This window comes from Leuresthes tenuis, unplaced genomic scaffold (genome assembly GCF_036924035.1).
Source record: "Leuresthes tenuis unplaced genomic scaffold, fLeuTen1.0.hap1 SCAF_8, whole genome shotgun sequence".
Classification (NCBI taxonomy): Eukaryota; Metazoa; Chordata; class Actinopteri; order Atheriniformes; family Atherinopsidae; genus Leuresthes; species Leuresthes tenuis.
Window position 1 is genome coordinate 4,695,058 of NW_027325362.1, and position 22,450 is coordinate 4,717,507.

General features: G+C 39.5%; 2 protein-coding genes across 2 annotated transcripts in view; both read left to right on the forward strand.

Moving 5' to 3' along the window:
* LOC140312764 (cytochrome c) overlaps window positions 1-22,450 on the forward strand; it is a 299,923-nt gene that overhangs the window by 143,905 nt on the left and 133,568 nt on the right. The gene's annotated exons all lie outside the window — the stretch shown is intronic.
* The window catches only part of LOC140312760 (uncharacterized), a 73,389-nt gene that overhangs the window by 32,979 nt on the left and 17,960 nt on the right, over window positions 1-22,450 (forward strand). The window contains exon 2 of the mRNA XM_072390560.1: window positions 22,140-22,244. Coding sequence (XP_072246661.1) covers window positions 22,140-22,244 — 105 coding nt within the window. The remainder of the gene's footprint in view (window positions 1-22,139; window positions 22,245-22,450) is intronic.

The window sequence follows — 22,450 nt, forward strand, 5'->3', positions numbered from 1 at the left end:
TGGTCAAATGCGTACATTGTGTCGGCCACGTTTGTCCGCTTTTGAAGTGGAAACAGCTGATCGTTCATGCGATCAGAAATCTGAGTTTGCAACATCAGAATTTATCTACTTAATCAGCCTCTGTATCAGAATCTTTGAAAAACAAGTTTTTTCAAATCGACCCTTACTTTTATCCTCTCCTAGAGCTCATTAAAAAAGCTTCGATGGAAATTTAACAGCGGAATAAAAGTTATAAAGCTGTTAAAACCTGATATACAGCTTTTATTTTGCAGAAATAAAGATTCAAATTCAGAATTTCCCCGTTCTGTTGAGCAAAATGAGATATACAGTGTTTTTAAAACTCTAAAAAGTAACGACTACTTTGGCAGCGTTTCTAAATTTCTTAGAATTAGCCTTAAAGTGTGAGTTGTGAACAGGTTATTCCATTATGAAAGACCTTATGAAAGGTGCGGTATGTGAAATGTGGAGTCCAGCACATCGTTAAGCGGCTTGACTCCCACTGAACAACTGGACCTCTGCTGTTCTCTTTAAAATCTGAGCTGCATGGAAGTGCAGAATCCCCTAAAAGATGTTGAAAATTCAGACAGTATTCATGGCTTCTTTCTCTTCCTCGTGTGTGGTATGATTTCTGTTAGAGTTTCATTCTCAGCCACATGTCTATAAAAGGTCATTTCAAGCTGTTTTACATTTTTTTTTGTCATAATCAACTGGAAATAAGTGTACTGTTGGCCATATGGAGAAGGTTCAGGTTGTGTGTCATGCATAATGTTTCTTGGAGGGGTCTTGTAGGTCAGATCGACTAAAAGTGAGGTTGTCAAGCCTTGTTGTCACCATCAGTGATGCTATGCAACTGGTGTTGGTGGGTGCTGTTTTACAGTGCCCGTTGCCTTCATCTTCATTTTGATGCACTTGTGTCGAGCATGCGCCCTCTTTTGTGTTCTTTTGTCATATATCTTTTATGTAAAGTTCTGGTTTGGAGCGTGGGATTGGTTTGACCTGGAACAGACCCATGTGGGCTAAAGTGTACTGGCCATGAAGTCGAGATACGTGAAAATACTTGGTATTAAAATGCCCTCCAGCCCCACCGACTCTGGTCAAATATGGGCTAGTTAATCGAGGCACAGCTCAATCCATTTCCAATTATATCATTTTAATATGATATGGTTTGTTAGCTCAATTACCGAAAAGTTACCAAAACAAGATACTGAATGTTGTTTGCAGCGAGGCTTTTATTCTGATTTGAAACAGCCAATCAGAGATCGTGTCCTTTTGCCCACTGAGGCTACTTGCATTAGGAGAGCTGATGGAGGGATTTCTACACAGGCACTCTACTGGGACCACTTCATCCACACGCCCCCCTGCAGCACAGTTTATTTACTCCTTTCTCTGTGACAGTCGGCTAACTTCACACGGAGTTTGCTACTGATAGTTTTGTGCAACATGGCAGGATATTTATCAAATTTTGACAATGGGAACGACGACTTTCACATTGTGAAAGTAGCCACATAACAGCAGCTATGAGCTAACAGAGCTATAGTACGTGTTCGTTAATTCATTCTTCTTAAAGTATTGGTGAAATAAAGACAGATAATGCCTTATTTAGAGGCTGCATAGTCCCTGCCCTGTTCACTCCGTTATATGGATATATGCCTATTGCGAGTTATCTAAATATCTTCCGGTGGACGCCGACTTTCACCAAACTGTTCTCGGTGAGTAGATGAACCTATTTCATGCCAGAAATAAAGTCTAGGTTTAAAAATACTGGAGTTTCCCTTTAAATGTCCGATTTTAATGCAAGAAAAATTGCCTTCAGTAAATAAATATATACATATTTTTTGCATTTGCATAATAAAAATACCACTGATTATTACTTTAGTTGACACTGTGGATGAACCAAAATGCTTTCCAGTTGACACGAGGATTCACCATTAAAAAAATAGCTGGCATTGAACGCAGCTTTGCAATCTGGCTGCTATCCGGACTGTGTGGGAGCACACTGAGGAGCAACAACAACACGTACACAATGGAGTTGAAGCCATATGTCTCCCAAAGGCTGGAAGAAATATTTTCAGACCCACGTCACCAGTAGCAGATACAAGCTTTTTAAGACAATATTTGCGGGTTATGTTTAAAATAGACTAACCTGCAGGTTAAGATAAACTATTCATTTATCTGGAAGGAAAGTGACCGGCGTGCACTTCTTCTTTGGTCCGAGCAACAGTCCAAACACTAAAATATAGCGTTAAATTGAGCATTACCGTAAAAGAAGAGCACAAAACAATTAAAATGACTTGTTGTAAAGTTAAACTTTACCAGTATTCAGGTGGATAAACTTCAGGAACAATTCCAGCATCTTGAATAATGTAATGTTAAGATGGCAAAGTGGAGAAATGTAAATACATGCGTTCATGAATACTAATGTAGATGTTAGAGTGATTGTTTCTGAGCACTTCAACAGACATGTCCACTGCCTTATCACTGCCGACAGTTTTGTCCAACATCTCACCATCTGCATTTCATTTCTCATATCGTGGAGGAGAATCAGGCGAGAAAGTCTGTGTAATTAACCCACAAAGTACACTGTCAACTTCAAAAACCCTCTTTTCTTATTCCTTCTCCCATCCCTGTCTCTATCTCTCTATCTCCTCCTTCCGCTGTCCCTCTGAAGTCCAGTTTCGATATCAGACAGGCTAATTAAAGCAGCATGTAATGAGGGTGCAGAGGCGAGGAAGAGGAGGCGGAGAAGAAGGATGAGGGGGAGAGGGAAGGAGGGTCTGAGAAGTGAGGACTCACGATTCAGGGAAGTTACATTTTTATCAAAGGAACTAACTCTTCAGACACACAACTCATTTCCTCCCCCGCTGAACACTGCTGTAACACCAGATATCCCCCTCTTTTGTATTCCCTTTGTTGTAATTAAATAATTCAAACCTCACTGAACAGAATCATAAAATACAGAATTATAAAATTCAGACTTTTGGTCTCATTTCAATAAAAGTGTTCAAATAAAGAGAGGCTGGTGATGCCTGTGGGGTGTTAATTAAGGCCAACATTAAAGTTTAAGTAAAGCAACGTAAAGGATCTCCCCAGAGATGGTGAGTTGATGTCTGAAGTGCATCATTTTAATAATCATTTTAAATTAAAGCAGTGAGCGGAAGGCATTGGGGAGGGAGGATCCACCTACCTGTATATATGTCTTTGTGCTGTGATAAAACTGGAAATCTTTATAGAACAGAGGTTGTAAATGAAATGAAGGGTGTTAAAGGAAGCCCCGCTGCAGATGTTCAGATTTCAACATGAACCTCACACTCTGTGCTTGTTTTGTGTCTCTTTGTCGTGGTTTTAAATGTTTCTGCTGCTGCTTCACATCCTTTTGTATTTCATTTGCTTCTCTTTGTAGCTGTGTTGTGCTTCCTTGATGTCGTGATGATTTCAGTTTGTTGTTGCTTGGAATCCTTTTCTTTTTGTGTTTCTTTCATGTGTTTTTGTGGGTCAGTTTGGCGCCTCTTCATGTCATTTTGGGACTGTTTTGTCATTGTTTGGTGGCTCTTTGCAGATGTTTTGCATCTTGTGGTAATTTAGCTTCTTTTTGCAGTATTATAATGTTTCTGTGTCTCTACAAGTTTGCAGTTTGTGTTGCTTTGCAGTAGCTCTGTGACTCTCTCTCATCTTGTGTCTTTTTGGAAGTTATTTGTATTATTTCACTTATTTATAGCCATCACTTCTGTTTTGTGTCTTTTTGTTGTCTCTTACGGTCATTTTGTTTTTTTTGGAGTATTTTGCATGTCTTTGTAGTCACTTTGTGTCTCGTATCAGTAGTTTTGTGTCGTGTTCTGGTCATTTTGCCATTTGTTTGTATTAAATATGTCTCTTTTTGGATATTTTGTGTTTCTTTGAAGTTGTTTTGTATCTTTTTGGGGCCACAGTGTGTCTTGTGGCCATTTTCTTTTTGTACTTTTTTAGTACTTTCCATTATTTTCAACCTAACTCTCCTCTTTTTAAGGGACTTCTATTCAATTCAGTCTTTTTATGCCAATTTGGAATCTTTAAAGCCATCTTGTACCTCTTTGTAGTGTGAGCAGATGTTTCTCTTTGTACATTTCGCATCACTTTGTCATGACAGCAACAATTTTCACATCTCTCTATGGTCATTTCTATCTCTTTACTAACTCTTTGTGTGCTTTTCCAGTCATTTGTGATTCCATGTGGAGATCTCTTTGTCACTGTTTGGGATTGTTTTGTGGAGTTTTATGCGTTGTTCATCGGTTTTGTCATCAGATGAATGATTGTGACTCTTCTGTATTGATTGGAAATCAATACATCTATTTAAAACCATCACTTTGTAGTTGTTTTCTGTCATTTCATGGTCATTTTGTGTCTTTGTGGTGTTTTGTATCTCGTTGTTGTCGATTTTCTATTTTTCTATTTTCAGACGCTCTTATGTCTTTCTTTGCCTTTCTCTATAAGGCAGTTTTGCTTTTCTTTGTTGTTTTTTGTCTTTTTTTTTTCGTCATTTTGATACTTTGTGCATATTTCCTCTCTCCTTGTAGTTGTTTTGTATGTTTTCAATCATTTATACCTGTCACCTCAAGGTCATTTTGTCTTTTTATTTCAAGTTTTATAAGTTTTTTGCATTTCTTTGTGCTCATTTTTCCTTTCTTTGTCGTGACTCTGATAATGACTGCAGAGAACAGTTGTCTGCCTCTTTTCATAGAGATAAAGAGAGTTTATTTGTCACATGCTCTGTTATACACGTTTAAAAAGCAGTGAAATGTAACCGAGTCACTCCTTAGCCTGCGCTAAAATGGGTTTAACAATAAAACAAAAAGAAATAAAAAGCTAGAAACACCAGAATAAACTGAAAAACATAAATATTCTTAAAATATATTCTAAAAGTCTGGTAGTCCAATGCAAGAGATGAGCAGTGGCACAAGGAGCAGCATAAGCATGGGAACTGAAACAGTCTTTCATGCTGATGTTTTGTGCTATACGGCAGAGATTTAGTTTACTGTGTGGTCCTCATGGCTCTGGTGATCATCTGCAGGAGGCCTGTTCTGGGATCTTGATGTGGACCATCATAAAGTCCTCTGCAGTCTTGGCAAAAAAAAAAGTCTCTGTCTGGTCTGTGCTCCATGTCTGATGATGAAATGACTTGAAAGATGAGCGACCGACAAAGACAGACAGATGTGGAGAGAGAAGAGACAAAGACAGGGAGACACAGATACAATAAGGAGGTTGTTATTCCTGCACCATTACTTCAACACCCATTTCCCACTCCTGTCTCATCTTTTCTTTTATTATTCATCCTCTCTCTTCTTCATGTCTCTATCATTAGTTTTTATCTCTCAGTCTCTCTTGCTTTCTGTTGTTCAGACACTCAGACAAATGAGCCATGAAATATTCGCGAGTTACAGTGTGTGAGATGTGTGCACATGTGTGTGGGTGGCAGGCTATTCACAAGCAAGTGTGTGAACATTTTGCCTTTGGCTTTAAGTCTGTCGGGTCTACTAGCCACTCTGGAAGGTAGCCCAGCTGTGTTCGATCAGACTTCTGTGATCCAAGAAACGATTTGGCACAACGGAAGTCAAATTGGCTGCTGAAAATTGTGATTTTGCTGGCTTCTGCACAGCTGATCAGCCAAGGAGACAGGATGTTTCATGGAGATCTCCGCCAGAAATCTCACAAGCAAATTCACCAAATTCAACCGCAAGGCTGAAAATGTGCATTTCACTTTTTGCTATCCGTGAATAAGAGCTTTTCCTGAATGTTCCCCTGTAAATGGCCACCAGTCAACTAGTTATATCAGAGCAGGAAGGACTTCTTTAAAACATTTTTCGGATTGAGGTTCATCAAATTTCAGCATTCTGTCTGGCAACATGGTTGGCAAAAGAATGAAGTTGTGCTTTATCTTATGGGTCCAATGATTTTCTCATAATTTCCTGAGTTCCAAGCAAAGAACATCATTTGGTTCTGATTGTGGCAGCAAATGTTCACTGAAGCGTACAGCAGTTGATCATTTATTTTTGGGAACCTCATCAAAGATGTGGAACAGTAAGCACGTGTGTGGAATAATTTCTCTATTTTGCATTTTCAGCGAATGTAAGTAGCACTGATGAAAGTGTTCATAACGTATGCTGTTAATGAAGTTTTCAAGATCATCCGTAACTCTGGGCCTTGCTTCTGAGCCCTCCCGTCTGTTTGTGCATCAGTCGTTACAGAAAGTGTTTAAGGAGTCAGTAAGAAATTCAGGGACTGACCAAAAAGGACAAAGACAACTGGGAAATGAATAAAAACAGACATATATTATGCATGGAGTGTATTTTGCACAGTGGCTTCTGCTGGAATTCAAAGTGTCAGCCCAATGTGACAGATGAGAGTCATCGGGAACATAAATAAGTGTTGGCTTGAGGGTGACATAATGCACCAGAGACGCTTCAAAAAGTCCTGACAAAATTAGCTGCATGTCAGGGAAAACATGAAAACTATCAGAGGAACATCTTTGTGAAAGATAAGATTCAGACTGTACCTCTAAAACACAGAGGTACAGAACTAAAGTACAAAGGAGTAAAGCATAGAGTTCCTCATTATATTTTCTTCCATCTTTTCAGCGGTCTTGAGTTAAAGTTTTTAGTGTTTCTCTTGGACATTGGCTGCTTTTTCACTCATTTTAAGTCTAGTCCTTGTACCTGAACATTTTCACGCCAGTATCCTAATGGTGGCACCTTGTGCCTTTTTCTTCCAATTCGAACAATTTGACACAATTTTCTGAGGTCTTATTGAGAGGCTTTGGTCAAATACCTGTTGGTTTAAGCACAGTGGCTCTCTGTCTCGGCCCTGTCTGCTAACTGTCTATTTCTGAGGGTCAAGACTCAGCAAGCACCAACTTTAAATAGTTGACAGGTGAGAACCATTTTCAGAAGAAAGTCATGACTGCTGCACCGCGTTGGGTTGAAGACAAGAACACATCTCTGATAAGGTCAACCACAAACATTATGCCTAAACGCTCTGATCTTCAGTATTACTCTCATCAACCTTTATTGAGCATATTTCAGTTCTTCCAGTCAGACATTTTTTCTCATGTGGTCAAAGTCCTTCAAACAGTTTGTCAACTTAGAAGTTCTTGTAAAGTCTAAGGTAACTTGGAAATATATAAACTTTTTCCATTTTTCACAATTTCATCACAAGGATGAACTCGGATACAGATCCTGGCATATTTTCTGTGGCAAGATTAAGATCATGTGGTCATGCATACACACAAAATCTGTCCTCTGCTTTTAACCCATCCAGGTTGGCACCTGTTGACACACACATGCACATGCACATGCACAGGGTCACACACTCATAGAGACAGATGCCGCACACTGGAGCGGTGGGCAGAGGTGGACTGACACCCCTCCAGCTGTCAGTTTCACTTTTTTTTTGTGGGAATCGAACCGCCATTGGACGACCCACTCTAACCACTGAGCCACGGCCCGTGAATGAGTCTCTCAGACCAAATAAATGAACCAAGTAGTGAAAAACACTCAAAATCAAACTCTCTGACTCCTGTTAAGTATTGAAGTCACTCTTGTCATTGAATTCTATGATGATTACAGACACAAATACCTCCCAGTTACCTACAGATCAATGATGTTGTCATTTAGGCCAAACTAATTAGCTTAGAAAGTCATTGGACCACTAGATTATTCACAGTTGTTGTTTTACAGTAGCTTAGAGCATATTTATGTTAGTACATCAGCCCAGTTAGGAAATAGCCCAACTCAATAACCAAATTATTGCATATTGTCATCCATTAATGGCTCCTACAGATTATGCCAGAGACCTGTTGATGCTGCAGCAATTACCTGGTTCCTGACAGAGCTCAAGCAAATATCTAAACGAGGTAATGTCTCATTAAGACGATTGGGTTAACTTGTAATTAGCCAGATACTACAGAGACCAAACAGTGAATCAGAGAACAGATGTCCAACAAATCAAAACATTGTAGAAAACAGCCAGAAAAGTCAGCAAAGATAAAAGTAAAGTTCCACAAATGGCTCCATGATGGCAAAGTTTACATTTATGTCATTTAGAAGATGCTTTCATACACATTGGCTTCAAATGAGGAGCATCATTCAAGCTTTAGTACTTTTTACTATTAAGTAATATCTGTTTACAAGAGTTAAGCATGTTGGAGGGGTTAGGAGAGGAGGAGTTCTCTGAAGTTTAAAAGTGATTCTCAAAGCCTGCAAAAGTGGTTAAAGTAGGTTGTTCCACAATCATGAAACCACAAATGAAAACAGTCTGGATTGAGACTGCCTTTCTGAGACCAACTCAGAGGTCGAGAAGAAGCATAAAACTGTAGAACTAAGCTTAGGTAGTAGAGTAGAGATACAAAAGTTACTCTTTTGGCAGCATTAGTGACTTGAAATGTGATTCTGAGACCTTGTTTGAAACCAGGGTTTTGATATCTTCAGACGGGAATGGAAAAAGTCCGTAGCTCTTGACTTTAATTGGATTAAGAGAAGGATTTTTGAGCAGAAATGTTAAAAACACCTGAGAAGTGGCCTGAAGGAGGATCGAATCGGGTTTGTATTGTAGGACTGCACATAAATATAAAAATCTTCTTAATAGTCCAGGCAAATTTCCAATAAAGCTGCTCTAATTCACATGTTGGTTAAACATATCAGAGATTGAAAATCAGTCCATAAAGCCTGTGTGTCAGCAGGCGGTTGCTTAAAGCATTTTCAGATGGTCACTCTGCTCTAATAAAATCTTAATTCTATAACCACAGCCTAATCTGACGAAATCACCATTCAGGTAACAAAAACTGAATCCAGCTCAGCTGTACTTACATGTTGGATGATATCCTACAGAGAAAGTTAGAGTGAATGTTGTCCCTGAGTGAATCAGAGATTCCACTTCTGATTAGCTTTATGCCTACAGGAAGTGAAGGAGGAGTGAGTAAGGTTTTTAAAGGGGAAGTTAGTTTTTTTTATACTTGTTTTCTGGCTTAAAACAGTTTGGTGAAAATCTGCATCCTTCAGAAGATATTTAGATTACTCAAAATCCACCTATATCCATATAACGGGAGTGAACAGGGCTATCAGTTTGCTGCTGATAGTTTGGTGCAACATGGCAGGATATTTATCAGATTTTGACGATGTGAACGGCGACTTTGAGTATGATGGATATCCTTACCGGAGTGAATAAACTGTGCTGCAGCGGCACTTGTTGATGATGTCATCCCAGTAGACGCGTGTGTAGAAAGCCCCCGACAAGCCCCCCCGATAGCCCTCTATAACAACAACACAGCAGCTATGTGCTAACAATGCAATAGTAAATGTTCGTTCATTAATTCGTCTTAAAGTATAGATGAAATAAAGACAATAATGCCTTATTTAGTGGCTGTATTGTCAATGCCCCGTTCTCTCCAGTTATCTAAATATCATCCGAAGGACGCCGACTTTCACCAAACTGTTATCGTTGAGTCGATGAACGTATTTTATGCCAGAAATAAGGTCCAGGTTAAAAAAAGATGAAATCTAATTGTAATTCTAAAGTGTCTGTTTTGGTGCTAAACTTGTTGCTGTAAAATGCAGATTTGGCAGAATTAAGCTGGATGTGAAGCAAAAGGTGAAAGTGATAGCCCAGAGATCACAGCTGAGCTGAAATATTTATCATCTACATTATATAAGTTGTTCTTTAGAAGTGCTATAGTTAAAAATAGCAGTATAAGTATAATTTCTTTGCAGCACAGCCCCCATTCCAGATGTTACTCACTCACGCCCTGTTCAGGCAACGTAACTTGTAAAATAAGCATAACTTCTGCATTACAGACTCTGAGCCTGAGGCACTGCCATATGTTTGATCTCTTACGTCTTTACACTCCAGCCCACATCTTTCCAGAATGGTTCTGAAGAAGTCATCCATTCAATACGATATAAAATCATGAGCTCCCCCTCCTTACACAGATCCGTTCTTGACTCTCGACATGACTTCTTTCAAGCATTACTGAGTGTTGACGCTGAACAAATGGTGCTGCATCAAAACATTTCATCACTTGTCAAAAAAAGTGCAAGAACAGTAACAGTTTCAGCCATCAGCTGGACAAGTTTTACAAAGAGTGCCTTGCATTTGTCATCATGAACCCACCCTTCTACCTCCACACCTACCCTTTACTCACATATCACACTCTCTCACAATATTCACACTATTTTGATTCAGTGGCAGTAACAAAAATAAACCCCGGCTTAATATAGGTGCATTCATACATTGTTCTCTTGACGATTATACGAGCACCATAACAGCAGCATTTGTAGCAACAAAAAATATTATAACTTGCCGGCTATACCAACAAAACATAGCAGAAGCAAAGAAACTAATATATTCTTACACTCCTGGCCATGCACAAACATACCGCACCCATGCTCATGGTTTTGTTATTAAAATACATCTAAGGAATTCAGAAAAAAGCAAGATTTGGATTAATGTTACTTTTAAATCAAGACACAGTTTGACCCAGTTTTCTCCTCCCGTAAATCACCGTGCTAATGCTCATTAAATGCTGTCAGCTTACAGAAACTCTTATGATATTTATTTACTGAGAATGAAAGGTCTTGCAGTCATATCCACACACATTTCCTAAGTTTGCCCTCAAGTAAATGTTCTCCCGCTGGTGTGAAAAGCGCCCTGACAGAATCAAACATCATAAAAGAGTCCAGAGAAAACCTGACTCTTGCAGCTGAGATCCAGATACACCAAGCAAGCGTGGGGCTTCCCGGCTCTTACAGTCAGGGAAAAAAGCACCACCTTCTAATTCTAATTCTGATTTTAGATATCAGGACTTAACAAAGAAATATCTGGTTGAAATTAGGTAAACATGAGTTCAACACATGTCATATTACATTGTGTCAGCAACTGTTGCTGCCCATCAATCTGAGAAGGGTTATAAGGCCATTTCCAAACTATCTGGAGTCCATCGTTCTACAGAGAGAAAGATTATTCACAAGTGGAAAACATTCAGGACAGCTGTCAATCTTCCCAGGAGTGGACGTCCCAGCAAGTTCACCCCAAGGTGAAAAAGCCCAGAGCTACATCTCAGACTCTACAGGCCTCAGTTAGCATGTTAAAGGTTAAAGGTCATGGCAGCACAGTTAGAAAAAGACTGAACAAGGATGGCTTGTTTGGAAGGGCTGCAGGAGAAAGCCTCTTCTCTCTAAAAAGAACATGGCAGCACAGCTTAGGTTTGCAAAGCTGCATCTGAACAAAGCTCAAGACTTCTGGAACAATGTCCTTTGGACAGACCAGAGCAAAGTGGAGATGTTTGGTCCTAATGCACAGCAGCACGTTTGGAGGAAACCAAACACAGCATATCAGCACAAACACCTCATACCAGCTGTCAAGCACGGTGGTGGAGGGCTGATGATCTGGGCTGGTTCTGCAGCCACAGGACCTGGGCACCTTGCAGTCATTGAGTCCACCATGAACTCCTCTGGATACCAAAGTATTCTAGAGTCAGATGTGAGGCCATCTGTCCCACAGCTAAAGCTGGGCTGAAACTGGCTCATCAGCAGGACAAAGATCCCAAACACAGCAGGAGATCTACACCAGAATGTGTGAAAAAGAAAAGACTCAAGGTGTTGCAATGGTCCAGTCAGAGTCCAGACCTCAGCCTGACTGAAATGCTGTGGTGGGACCTTAAGAGAGCTGTGCAGAAACCAATGCTGCAAACCTCAATGAGCTGAAGCAACGCTGGAGAGAAGAGTGGGCCAAGATTCCTCCAGAACCATGAGAGAGACTGATAACGTCACACAGGAAACCATTACTGCAGCTCACTGCTGCTGAAGCTGCTGCTACAAGCTGTTGGATCATAGGTTGGACTTTTTCCACTTACTGCTTCTGGATTTTGACTTGGTTTCCGTTAAATAAATAATAACAGTATGCAAAATGCCGTGTTGTTGCTCATCTGATATTTATTTAACAAATTTAGGACCCAAGGAGCAGACAATCTTGACATGTAAAACCTTAGAAGAGGTGAAGTTTCTTCACTTTTATGTGAGCGTAGGTGCTGATGTGCTGCAGCAGCATCAGCAGCATCAGCAGCCTGAGCCTCTGCCCCTCTCTGTTCCTCTCAGACTACAAACTCTGGTCGTACCAGCATGACTCTGACAGCATGTCTTAAAATGTCAGGTTATCCCAAAGGTCCCCGGGATGCACAAAACTTTGGTGTTTTAACTAAACGAAATGCAACAACTCCAGCAGCTGAGTGAGCAGGAGTGCGCTCCCCAGAGCCAAATCCTTGTCGAGCAGATAAATGTTTTCACGCCGTCCTCCTGAGTCAAGATCACATCAGTTGGTGGTGCAAGTGAAAAAAGTTCCCTATTGTGATAAATGGATCATTATGATTGTCTTAGATTCAGGGTAATATGGCGCTCCAGGCGAGAGTCCCCCCCCCCCAATAGTATATTGTAAATGTATAATAGCTAGGGAACCTGTCTGTGAGTAGTAACAACGACAGCATTGTACTGCTATTTAACACAGCTAGCTTAACTTTGCACTTGCTGTTAGCCAAAATGAATAAATCAACACCTAATGCTTTAAAAGTTAATTAAGTTACATATTTCTGCTTTGGGCCAGTTTTTCCTCCTCCTCCTTCCTTCGCTTTCTAAAAGCAGCACTAAAAGCAGCGGCTTGGGTGCCCTTGTCATTATAAAAGATGAAAAAAAACCTTGCTAAAAATAACACGACAATGTCCTTGTTTATTAATTGAATAACCCCCCCACCCACCTCACCTTCCACTAGCGTCAGGTTCAGGGTATTGACCTTTTCTGTTCTTCTTATTATTTATTTAAAAGAAAAAGCGTCAAGAAATTTGAAGGATGGGTTGAAATTTATTATTCGTATCTTCAAGTAATTTTTTTTTTTACTTTGATAATTCGATTTTTGCGCCCCTCCAGCAGGTGGCGCCCCAGGCGACCTATGCCCTGCTTAGATTTCTGAATAATATTAAAAAATAGGATAAAAGTCTGAGAAGTGTACCTTGTGTTGCTATTTTGATCTTAATTACTTTGATGTAGTTGTTCAAAGCAGCCCCCTCATGTGAAGCATTTACATATTCAACATGTTAAAGACAACTCTGATTAAACTTCGAAATCACCACACGGACCTGTATATATGTCAAAGAAGAAGAAGACGATCACATACCTGAAACAGTGTCAGTGTCATAAGAAGAACTGCGGTTTATGCTGCGGCATTAATATGTCAGAGGAATAAAAGTGAAGCTTTTCTTGTGTTTCTTGTTATCCCGTAGGATATAAAATCTTAGAATCAGTCTAAAAAACCCCCTCTTCATTCCCTTCTTTCTTTTGTAATCAACTTACCTCCCTGCAACACTCATATTCAAGGGATGTCCACCTCAGCCAGCTCAACAGAGGGAGGCACGGGTCACTCCGTTCTTCACCCATGTCCAATTTCCAGTAAATGTACAAGAGACAATATTTGCTCAGCTAACAGACGAAGCAAAGGGCTCATTGGTTCAGGCCTCATGGAGGGAATTAAAAGGAAATGAAAGTTACTTTTCGCCTTAAAAATGAAGCACAATGCAATACTGCAGCTGAGGAGCCCAGGATGTCTTCACAATAAATGAATAAGCTCTTATTTCCCTGAAGAAGAACAGAAGCTACATATAATATAATATAATATAATAGTTATTTTATGGAATTGAGTGGTCCATTTGATCAAATGCTGAAGATTGACTTCATTTCTTATAAGTTAGATGAATGCATGGAGGGAGTTGGCTGTTTTACATACCAATATATAATATAGTTATATTCATGTGTGCCAACACTAATTTAATTCAATTTCCCATTTAATTCAAACTTTCCTTGTTCCGGAGGAGATTTTCTTCATTTGCTTCTCGGGAGAATTCATGATGAAAAACATACAATAATACAGCTGATTAAACACAATAAACAGAAAGTTACGGCCGCATGTACCATGAAGACAAAAAAACAACAGCTCTGGAGTCGGCAGCTCCATATAGTCCCATAAAAGGTTGATTGTCAGTGAAAATTGTGCCATTTTGGAGCAGATAAAAAGCTGTACTCTTCTAAAGCACAAGAAAGTAAACTCGTATCACCCTGAGATGTCACCCAGAGGACTAACACCACCCTCGAGGGGGCTCACTGAGGCAGTGGCATCATCTTTCCTCGCCATATGCCTCTCAAAGAATCAGATTTTCCTTCTGAATGCTTCTTCTCACCAGTCTCTCCAATCTGGTTTCAGTCATTGTGCTCTGTACTACATTTTAAAAGCCCATTCGCAGTCGGAGGAACACTAACTGCAGTGCCTTTATAATTGTGATTTTATAACACATAAAGATACCCAGAAAGTCTGTTTTTTTCCTTTTGTTCACACCGCGTATCAAAAAGTGGTCGTGACCTTGTCCTTCCAATTTTTAGGCCAATGCAGTGGTGGGTTTATCACACCGCTGGCAGCACAAAATGATCAACATAAAGGCCATCTCCATTTGTGTCTTTTCCTCTCTCTAGCTTGATAAAAATGTCTATCTTCGTGCCGGCTGTGGTTCGTCATTAGTGTTAAGAAAGTACAAGCTCGGAGAGAGAACATAACCCTGAGGGAGACTGAGGAAGAGAGATCTGTCAGTAAGAAAGTCATTTACAGAGCTGCTCAGGGAGTATGCAGGGCTGGAAAAAAGCTGCAGAGGAGCTTTACTTCACACTTCAGACTTATCAAGCAAGGTACAAGACACCAAAATCAAATTAGCTACAGCCGCCAACTTTGTTTCAGCAAAAGTAATACATTTCAAGATATTAAGCTGAGTGAGACATCCTGAATTTTTGATTATTTGATGCTTTTTTTCCTCTCTTTTATCATATTTTTCTTCAGTGTGGAGTTAAGATATAAAATAGCAGAGTCAAAAGCAAACACCAACTTCTTATTGGATTGTTAAAACGAAGATGTGAAACCAAAATCCACAATTCAAATACATGACAAATGTGCCTCGTATGTGGTGCCAGCAGGCCAAAGGTGGACAAGGAGAATTTTATCAAGCCGACAGAGAAACCAGAACTAAAAGTAAAGCAAATAGCACATAAATTAAAGGCAAAGCACAAGATGTTGGGGATTTTTTCACGACCAGGCTGGACACAGGACCCAGATGCAGGTTTTTTTATACAAGACTTAAGTCTCCAAGACAGAGAAATATAAACAGGCTATGAAAACTATTCCTAACACACTAAGAACACAGGAAGAAGTGTGCCTATGAAAAATATCAAAATAATAATAATAATCGCTCCACTATAAAGAGAAAAACCAAAAAGACGTGTAATTACTCTCGTTCTGGAGCAACAAAAAACACAAAAAAATCACTCCACACAGAGGAAAAAAAGGGTTATGAAAACTTTAACCATCTAACTTAAATCTACTATTACAAAACTTACAAATCAAAATCACACAAATGACTTCATAAACCAAGGCTTTGGGAATACTATGGCAAGGCTAGAGTGGACGTACGAATAGATGGAGGAAAACAAACACTGGTTCAGGACAAAGGGAGACGCAGACTATAAGTACACATGGAGGAGAGTGGGGAACAGGTGGACACAATCAGGAATCAGGAAGGACAATCAGGTGGTGACACATGAGGAAGGGCAAGGGACCTGAGGCGAGAGGAGTTACTATTTCAAAATAAAACAGGAAATGACAAAATAAAACAAACCCAGTTGACCTCACCGCGGTGTGACAGATTTCTGTTTGTCGTGTTGTATTGTAGTTTATTCATGTTAAAGCAGACTCTGCCTGCTGGCAGGAGAATGTTTACTGGGGTGGCAAAAGAGGTGGAACAAAACTGCTGAAACCATCATTATCACCTGATAATTTATGTCTTTTTTATTGCAGTCTTTAATCTGATTTATTTTTACGGGCAGGCGACCCAGGCTGACTTTCTGCCAACTGCAGTGGAAGCAATCAAGCTTTTGTTGTGGTGTCAGAAGTAATCAGAAGATAGTTTGTGTAAATTCATCACGGTTTGTTAACATATCAGTTCGTAGCGTTTTGTGTTTTGAGGGAATGGAGTCAAAAAGCTTCAGAAAAGGACATTTTAGTTATTTCTAAATGTTACAAATAAAACAAATTTAAGAAAGTTAACTCTGTAACTTTTGATTTCTGATGTCATAATTTGATGATAGAAAGGACGTGCACGTCACAGTGTGGCAGGTTTTCTAATATCGGCTGTTGAAGGTAAATGAAGAAGAAATCCCTGAGAATCTGTGAATTCTGTGGACACCTTTAAAAAGCAGCTTGAGACTCATTTGGCCTTTATTTCTGTGTCTATTATCTTTTCTGATTGGCTCTTCTGTTGTCTCATTTTATGTTTTCACCATTTTTTATTTCATCACCATGAATTCTTTTGTTTTTATCTCTTTACTTTTATCTTTGTGAAGCACTTTATTTATTCTTAAAAAGTCCAATATAAATAAACTTTACGTACAAAGATAAGAGCCTGCATGGATGAATAATTAATCAAGTTATAACTACTTCTACAGAAGATGGATCAGATTTACACATCTGTTCTCATAATGTATAAGATAAAAAGATAAAAAGATAAATGAACAGCAGAACAAGGAATCAACCAATTTAAACATGCAAAACAATCATTCGCCTTTCTTCTTGAAGCTACTGTACTGTCTGATACTTAACATTTTATACGATTTGATTCAATACGATTAATACACATAATTTTCTGAAAGATTTTAAAGGGACAGTGTGATTTGACATGAATCGTCGCTGATTGGTCCGTCCTTTGAACCGGAAGGACAACACCGCCAGACAAACGGAAACAAACTAACATGTCACAAACGTGTCTTCAGAGTATGCAGACTCATGTTTATGTTGTGAATATTACATCATCAACCTACTTGTTTTACTTGCTAAATACCATATACACAAATCCAAATTCTCTAATCACAAACCATCTTTTTTCATTTTTGAGAAGGAGCTCAAACAATACATTACAACAATCCTACATTTTATGAAAGCCATCAAAACCACTGAGCTATGCACTTTATAACACTTTTATGAACTAATTTATCACTGTTTTGTATAATGTGGCCCCCCTGGCTTTGTTTTGTATTATTATTATTATTATTATTATTATTATTAACGTCTGACTTTTCAATAAAGTTGAAAACAGAATCGATACTCGCGGCTGAAAAATCGATACTTTATTGGGAAACAAAATATCTATATATATATCGATAAAAGCGCTCTGCCCTATCAGAGATGCACATAGTCAAACATGCACATTTTGAGGAAAACACTAACTCAGTTTGGGCATCATGGGGAGGCTATCCAGATGTGCATAACTTATCTTCTGGCTATGTGCCTGTCGACGTGAGCGTGCAGCATCTTCAGGGCTACCAGATATGGGAGGGTTTTAGCTTACTTTACGGGAGAAGCACCCACAGTGAGACACAGACACAGATTGCACAGACTTTTGGGCTTTGAATATGTCTCCAGATTTGATGCATCTTTCTGTAATTCTGATACGGACCTGGTTGGCAATAAAAGGTTTCTTTGTTTGACCAAAGAGGTGTGTGTAGAAATCCCTCCGTTAGCTCTCCTATAGCTGAAAGTAGCCACATAACAGCAGTTATGAGCTAACAGAGCTATAGTACACGTTCGTTCATTCATTCTTCCTAAAGTATTGGTGAAATAAAGACAGATAATGCCATATTTAGAAGCTGCATCGTCTAAGCTCCGTTCACTCCGTTATATGGATATACGCCAATCGCGAGTTTTCTAAATAGCTTCCGAAGGAAGCCGACTTTCGCCAAACTGTTCTTGGTGAGCAGATAAACGTATTTCATGCCAGAAATAAGGTCTAGATTTAAAAATAGTTCCCCTTTAAGGCGGCCATCCTTCATGCACCACACTACAAAAGGTGGAGGGTAAGAGGTGTTTAACAGTTTTTTAAAACTTCTTTAAATGGCACATTCTGCATGATCGGATTTTATATTCAAACAGACTGATTTAAACTTGTGGGGAGAATTTAGCTGTAAATGTCAGCCTTTGGTGTCTAAAGCTCCAAATTTGTAACTGTGTTCACATCCACACACTATTGAAAAGAACATTTACTCAGATGGTAACACGAATACTTTTAAACCGGACTGAACCTCCCAAGGACCGTCAGATTTTCTCTATGGGAATATGGAAGCCGAGACAACTTTTCTGAACACATTTTAGCAGCAGGAGCTGCAGCCGCAGCAGTAATTTGTGTAAAATGCCACAAAAATGTGAAAACTCTCAGTATAATCTCATAAAAAGGTAAAGTAGAACCGAAAAAAAAGATACTGAGCAGTAGGGGACACATAGAAACAGATACAAATGTTCACCCCAAGTTTGCCTGATAAATAATCTAATGATCAGCTATCACAGCAGCGTGAAGTATTGTGTTAATTTTCTGCTGATCCAGTGTTCAGAGTTTCCTGTAATCATGCATTATATTGTGAATCCTCAGACTCACATCTGCACTTTAAATGCAGCAGTTATTCACTTTGTTGAAGTGGAGACACGTGAATCCACAGTTTAAAACGTGTGCAGAGCTGCTATATAAAACGTGCTTTTCACACAAAACCTTGTGGAGAGAAACTCAGCTGCTAACACATGCAGTCTGACTCTGGGAGGTCAGTTTTTCTCCTCGCAGCTGGGCATCAGAAAGTCAGACCGTTGGGTTTTGAAAAATCCATTCACACAATGGGTCAGGCAATTTCCCAAACTCTACCTCAAATCTCTCCCTCAGTTGTATTAAAAAAAAGAAGAAAATTGGATTTTCAGATAGCAACGAGACAATACGTCCTGTTTGTTGTGAAGCAGAGCAGAAAAAGCTTCTAAACTGTAATGTGTTTTAATTTGAGTTTACTGAGCAGCAATCTAAGCCATCCAGCAGGCCATGTTTAATGGGCATCGAAAGCCATCTTCAGCAGGCTAATGCAACCCAACTACATCTTAAATGACATAATGCAAACCAATGCCGTCTCTGATTAAATAATGCAAATGTAATGGTTCGTTCTGTAATAGAATAATGCAACATAAATTTGTTACTTAATGGAATTATGGCAGCTGCACTAATCACTAGTCTGAGGAGCTAATGCTGACTGAAGCAGGAGATCCCTGCTCTAATGGCTGAGGATGGCGGCCGCTCCGGGACAGTGAGCGGGATTGACGAGGTTGCCTTTTGTCTCTGTCTTTCTGGTTGTCTTCATCTGTCCTCCCTCACCTTTTCAGTCAGGCTCACCCTGTCCTCTCCTGCAGTCCCCCCTCCTCCCCCTTCCGATAATTACAGAACTCGGGAAGCGTGTCGAGTGCGATTTTTAGAAACGAAACTTGGAAATTCCCAGCACACACACAGAAACACACACAACTCAGTGGCCAGAGTTCCACCGAAGGTCGTGTCACAGATTGAATTTTCCCTACTTTTAAAGATAAATCAATCTTCCATTAATGGAGAGTGTGTTTCATGTGTGTGTTTTAAACAATGCAACATAACTTTGTCTGTGAATATGTGGGCAGAAGACGCACAGTTGTAACGAAAGCAATGTGGGTTTGCAGAAATGTGTGTTTCTCTTTGTTCGTATTTATTCGTTTAAAACTCAGTGTGTGTGTGTGTGTTTTCATTCAGACACTGATCAATAACTGTGATTGAAAGGCCCATTAGCCATCGGAAGCTATAGAAAGCATCACTCCACTTGACAAACTCTGACTGCACAAACACACACAGGCACACACACTCTGTATGACAGGTAACAAATTAAAAACTTGAGTAAGATGAATATAGATCCCCGTAAATGCATTTTACTGCACATCTAACTGAAATTCAGCTCTCCCACCTGCTCAGTGCACTGATTTTGCTGTTATGACCAACTCTGAGACAATGTCATGATTTATAATTAAGCAAACGAGACATGAAAGGCACTTTTCAGCATTTATTTGATGACTCATACATCACACTTCCTAACCTGAAGGGGCTACTTTCAAGCTTGTGTGATTATTCAGTCCATCAGCTTTCGTCTGATGACTTTTCCTCTGTGGACGACGGATATTTTGGATCTTGCAGCAGATCTTAACAGGACCAAGACCTCCGGTTCTGAGTGCTCGTCATTATTTAAAAGCAAGAGATAAGCAGGGTCTTTAAGATTATATTTCGTCCCTTGGTTCTGCTTCTTTTGCTCTCTTTCTGCATGCAAGCAAAGCTCAGTTGAATGCAATTGATCATGGTCAATATTATTCAGGCTTCAATTAGAAACCGGAAAGCTTTTAGTGAAAAAGCTTGTCCCTTAAGTACTGATTTGAGTGCAGATATGTCTCCAGGTTACTGCTTTCACACCAGTTTGAATGTTGCTCTCTTACTTACCGATGAGGAACATTGAATTGGAGGATTAAAATGTTTTCCTGGTCTCCTTTGGAGGATTATGTGTTACACAGTTCTAACCTGTTGTCATTCGCCGATTCGCAGAAAACACTTCAATTTCATTCTGGATTGTTTACTTGTAAAGAAGTGGCACAAATCCACAAAAGCTGGATGGAGAGGAGATGAAGTTATGTGTTCTGAGTTTAAAATCAGTTGGTGACGCCACCTAAGATGTTTTCACATGTTGCCAAGCTGCCTCTGCTGCCTCATTCGGGTGGCCAACAAGCTCGCAGGTGAGTCTGAAAGCGTTCAACAACTCAACAAACAGCCTTTGTTTGTCACTATATTATTTACGATAAAAAGCCAAGCTGCTGTAATAGATGCAGTAAGTGGATTGTCTTGCTGTAACTATAGCAACCCAAATGACACCAGAAGTAGGAGAATTTAAAACAAAGTGATCTGCAGAGAACCTGCACATTCATTTTAAATGATGGCAGAAGTCCAGATGCACCTTAACGTAGTGTCCTTTTTATTTTCGGATGTAAAAAGCTCCACACACGACGACGCTTTCGCTCAGCCACTCTCATCGCTTCTTCCTTCCACGACAGAGCTTTAACCTGCATTTGTGAATGTTCTGGTGAATGGTTTATGGAAGTGTTCCTGAGCCCGTGCACTGATTTCCAGGACAGAATCAGGTGTTCTTTGTGTGCAGAGACGTCTCCAGATTCTCTGAATCTTTTGATATGTGCTGTTGATGGTGGACTTTTTAAATTGTTATTCTGATTATTATTAATCTCAAGTCGCTCCACAATTTTTTTTAGACACTTTTTAGCAGGGTGCTGAACCTCTGCCAACTTTTATGTCTGAGAGACTCTACTTTTCTAAGCTCTTTTTATACCAATCATGTTACTGACCTGTTGCCAATGAACCTAATTAGTTGCAAAATGCTCCGCCAGTTGTTTCTTTTCTGAACTACTTAATTTTCTTGCATTTTCCTCCCCATCCCAACGTTTTAGACGAGCTAATATTTTTTATGAATAGTAAAATGTTTCACCATCATCAGTAGATTTGTTTTCTGTGTTCTATTGTGAAAAAAAGTGTTCAAATTGGGATAGTTAAGTATCTAAAATGACACTGCAGTAAACATGCCTCGATGCTCGCCACCACTAATCAATGAAACAGAGATTTTGTTAAATTGTTTTGGTGGTTTGGTTAAGAGGAGCTTGAAAATCCCTGTTTGGTTCATTGTGAGGAGGCAGAGAGAATTCTCTGCTGTATTCAAAATGTTTAATTCTGAATGGTCCAGCACTGCTGAAGGCACAAACCCTCGCTCACAACGTCAAAACTGCTTTAAATATCAATACAAAAGCAAGAATGGAAGTGCACACAGATGAATGCTTTCAGCTTCTTACCTTTTCTGTCATCTGTAAAGGCTCATACTCGTTAAATCACAATATTTACATCACAAACTTTTATCTTGTTTTTAATGTATAAGGATTAAGAGAATCCAGCTTGAATGGAATATTAGATTCCGATGTTTGAAGTCGTATTTAAACACCAAACATGACATCATAATGACAAATCATACTATGCCAAAACATCCTCTTTGTAAAATGTATTTTTTGGACGTGATGGCGTATTAAAAGATCAATTTCTTTGTAAAATCCCTGTTAGATCTATTATCTATTTGTTCTTTAACTTCTTTCTATCCACCTCTGTCTTTTTGTAGGAGGAGGGAGACTCCAAGTTTTACTGCGAGCTGTGCGACAAGCAGTATGTGAGACATCAGCAGTACGACAACCACATCAACTCCTACGACCACCACCACAAGCAGGTGAGTCAGAGTGCTTTAACGAGGAACGCAGCGGGTTGCTTTATCCTGCAACACAACACCTTAAACTCTCCCGACCAAGGTCGAGGATTTATTACATCCTGGTGCCACAAGGAGCCCTCGACTCTGGTTTCTGACACATGACACAGAGCACGCTGTGGTCAAAAGAATCCCACTAACACACAACTAAATTCATCCTCACGACTGCT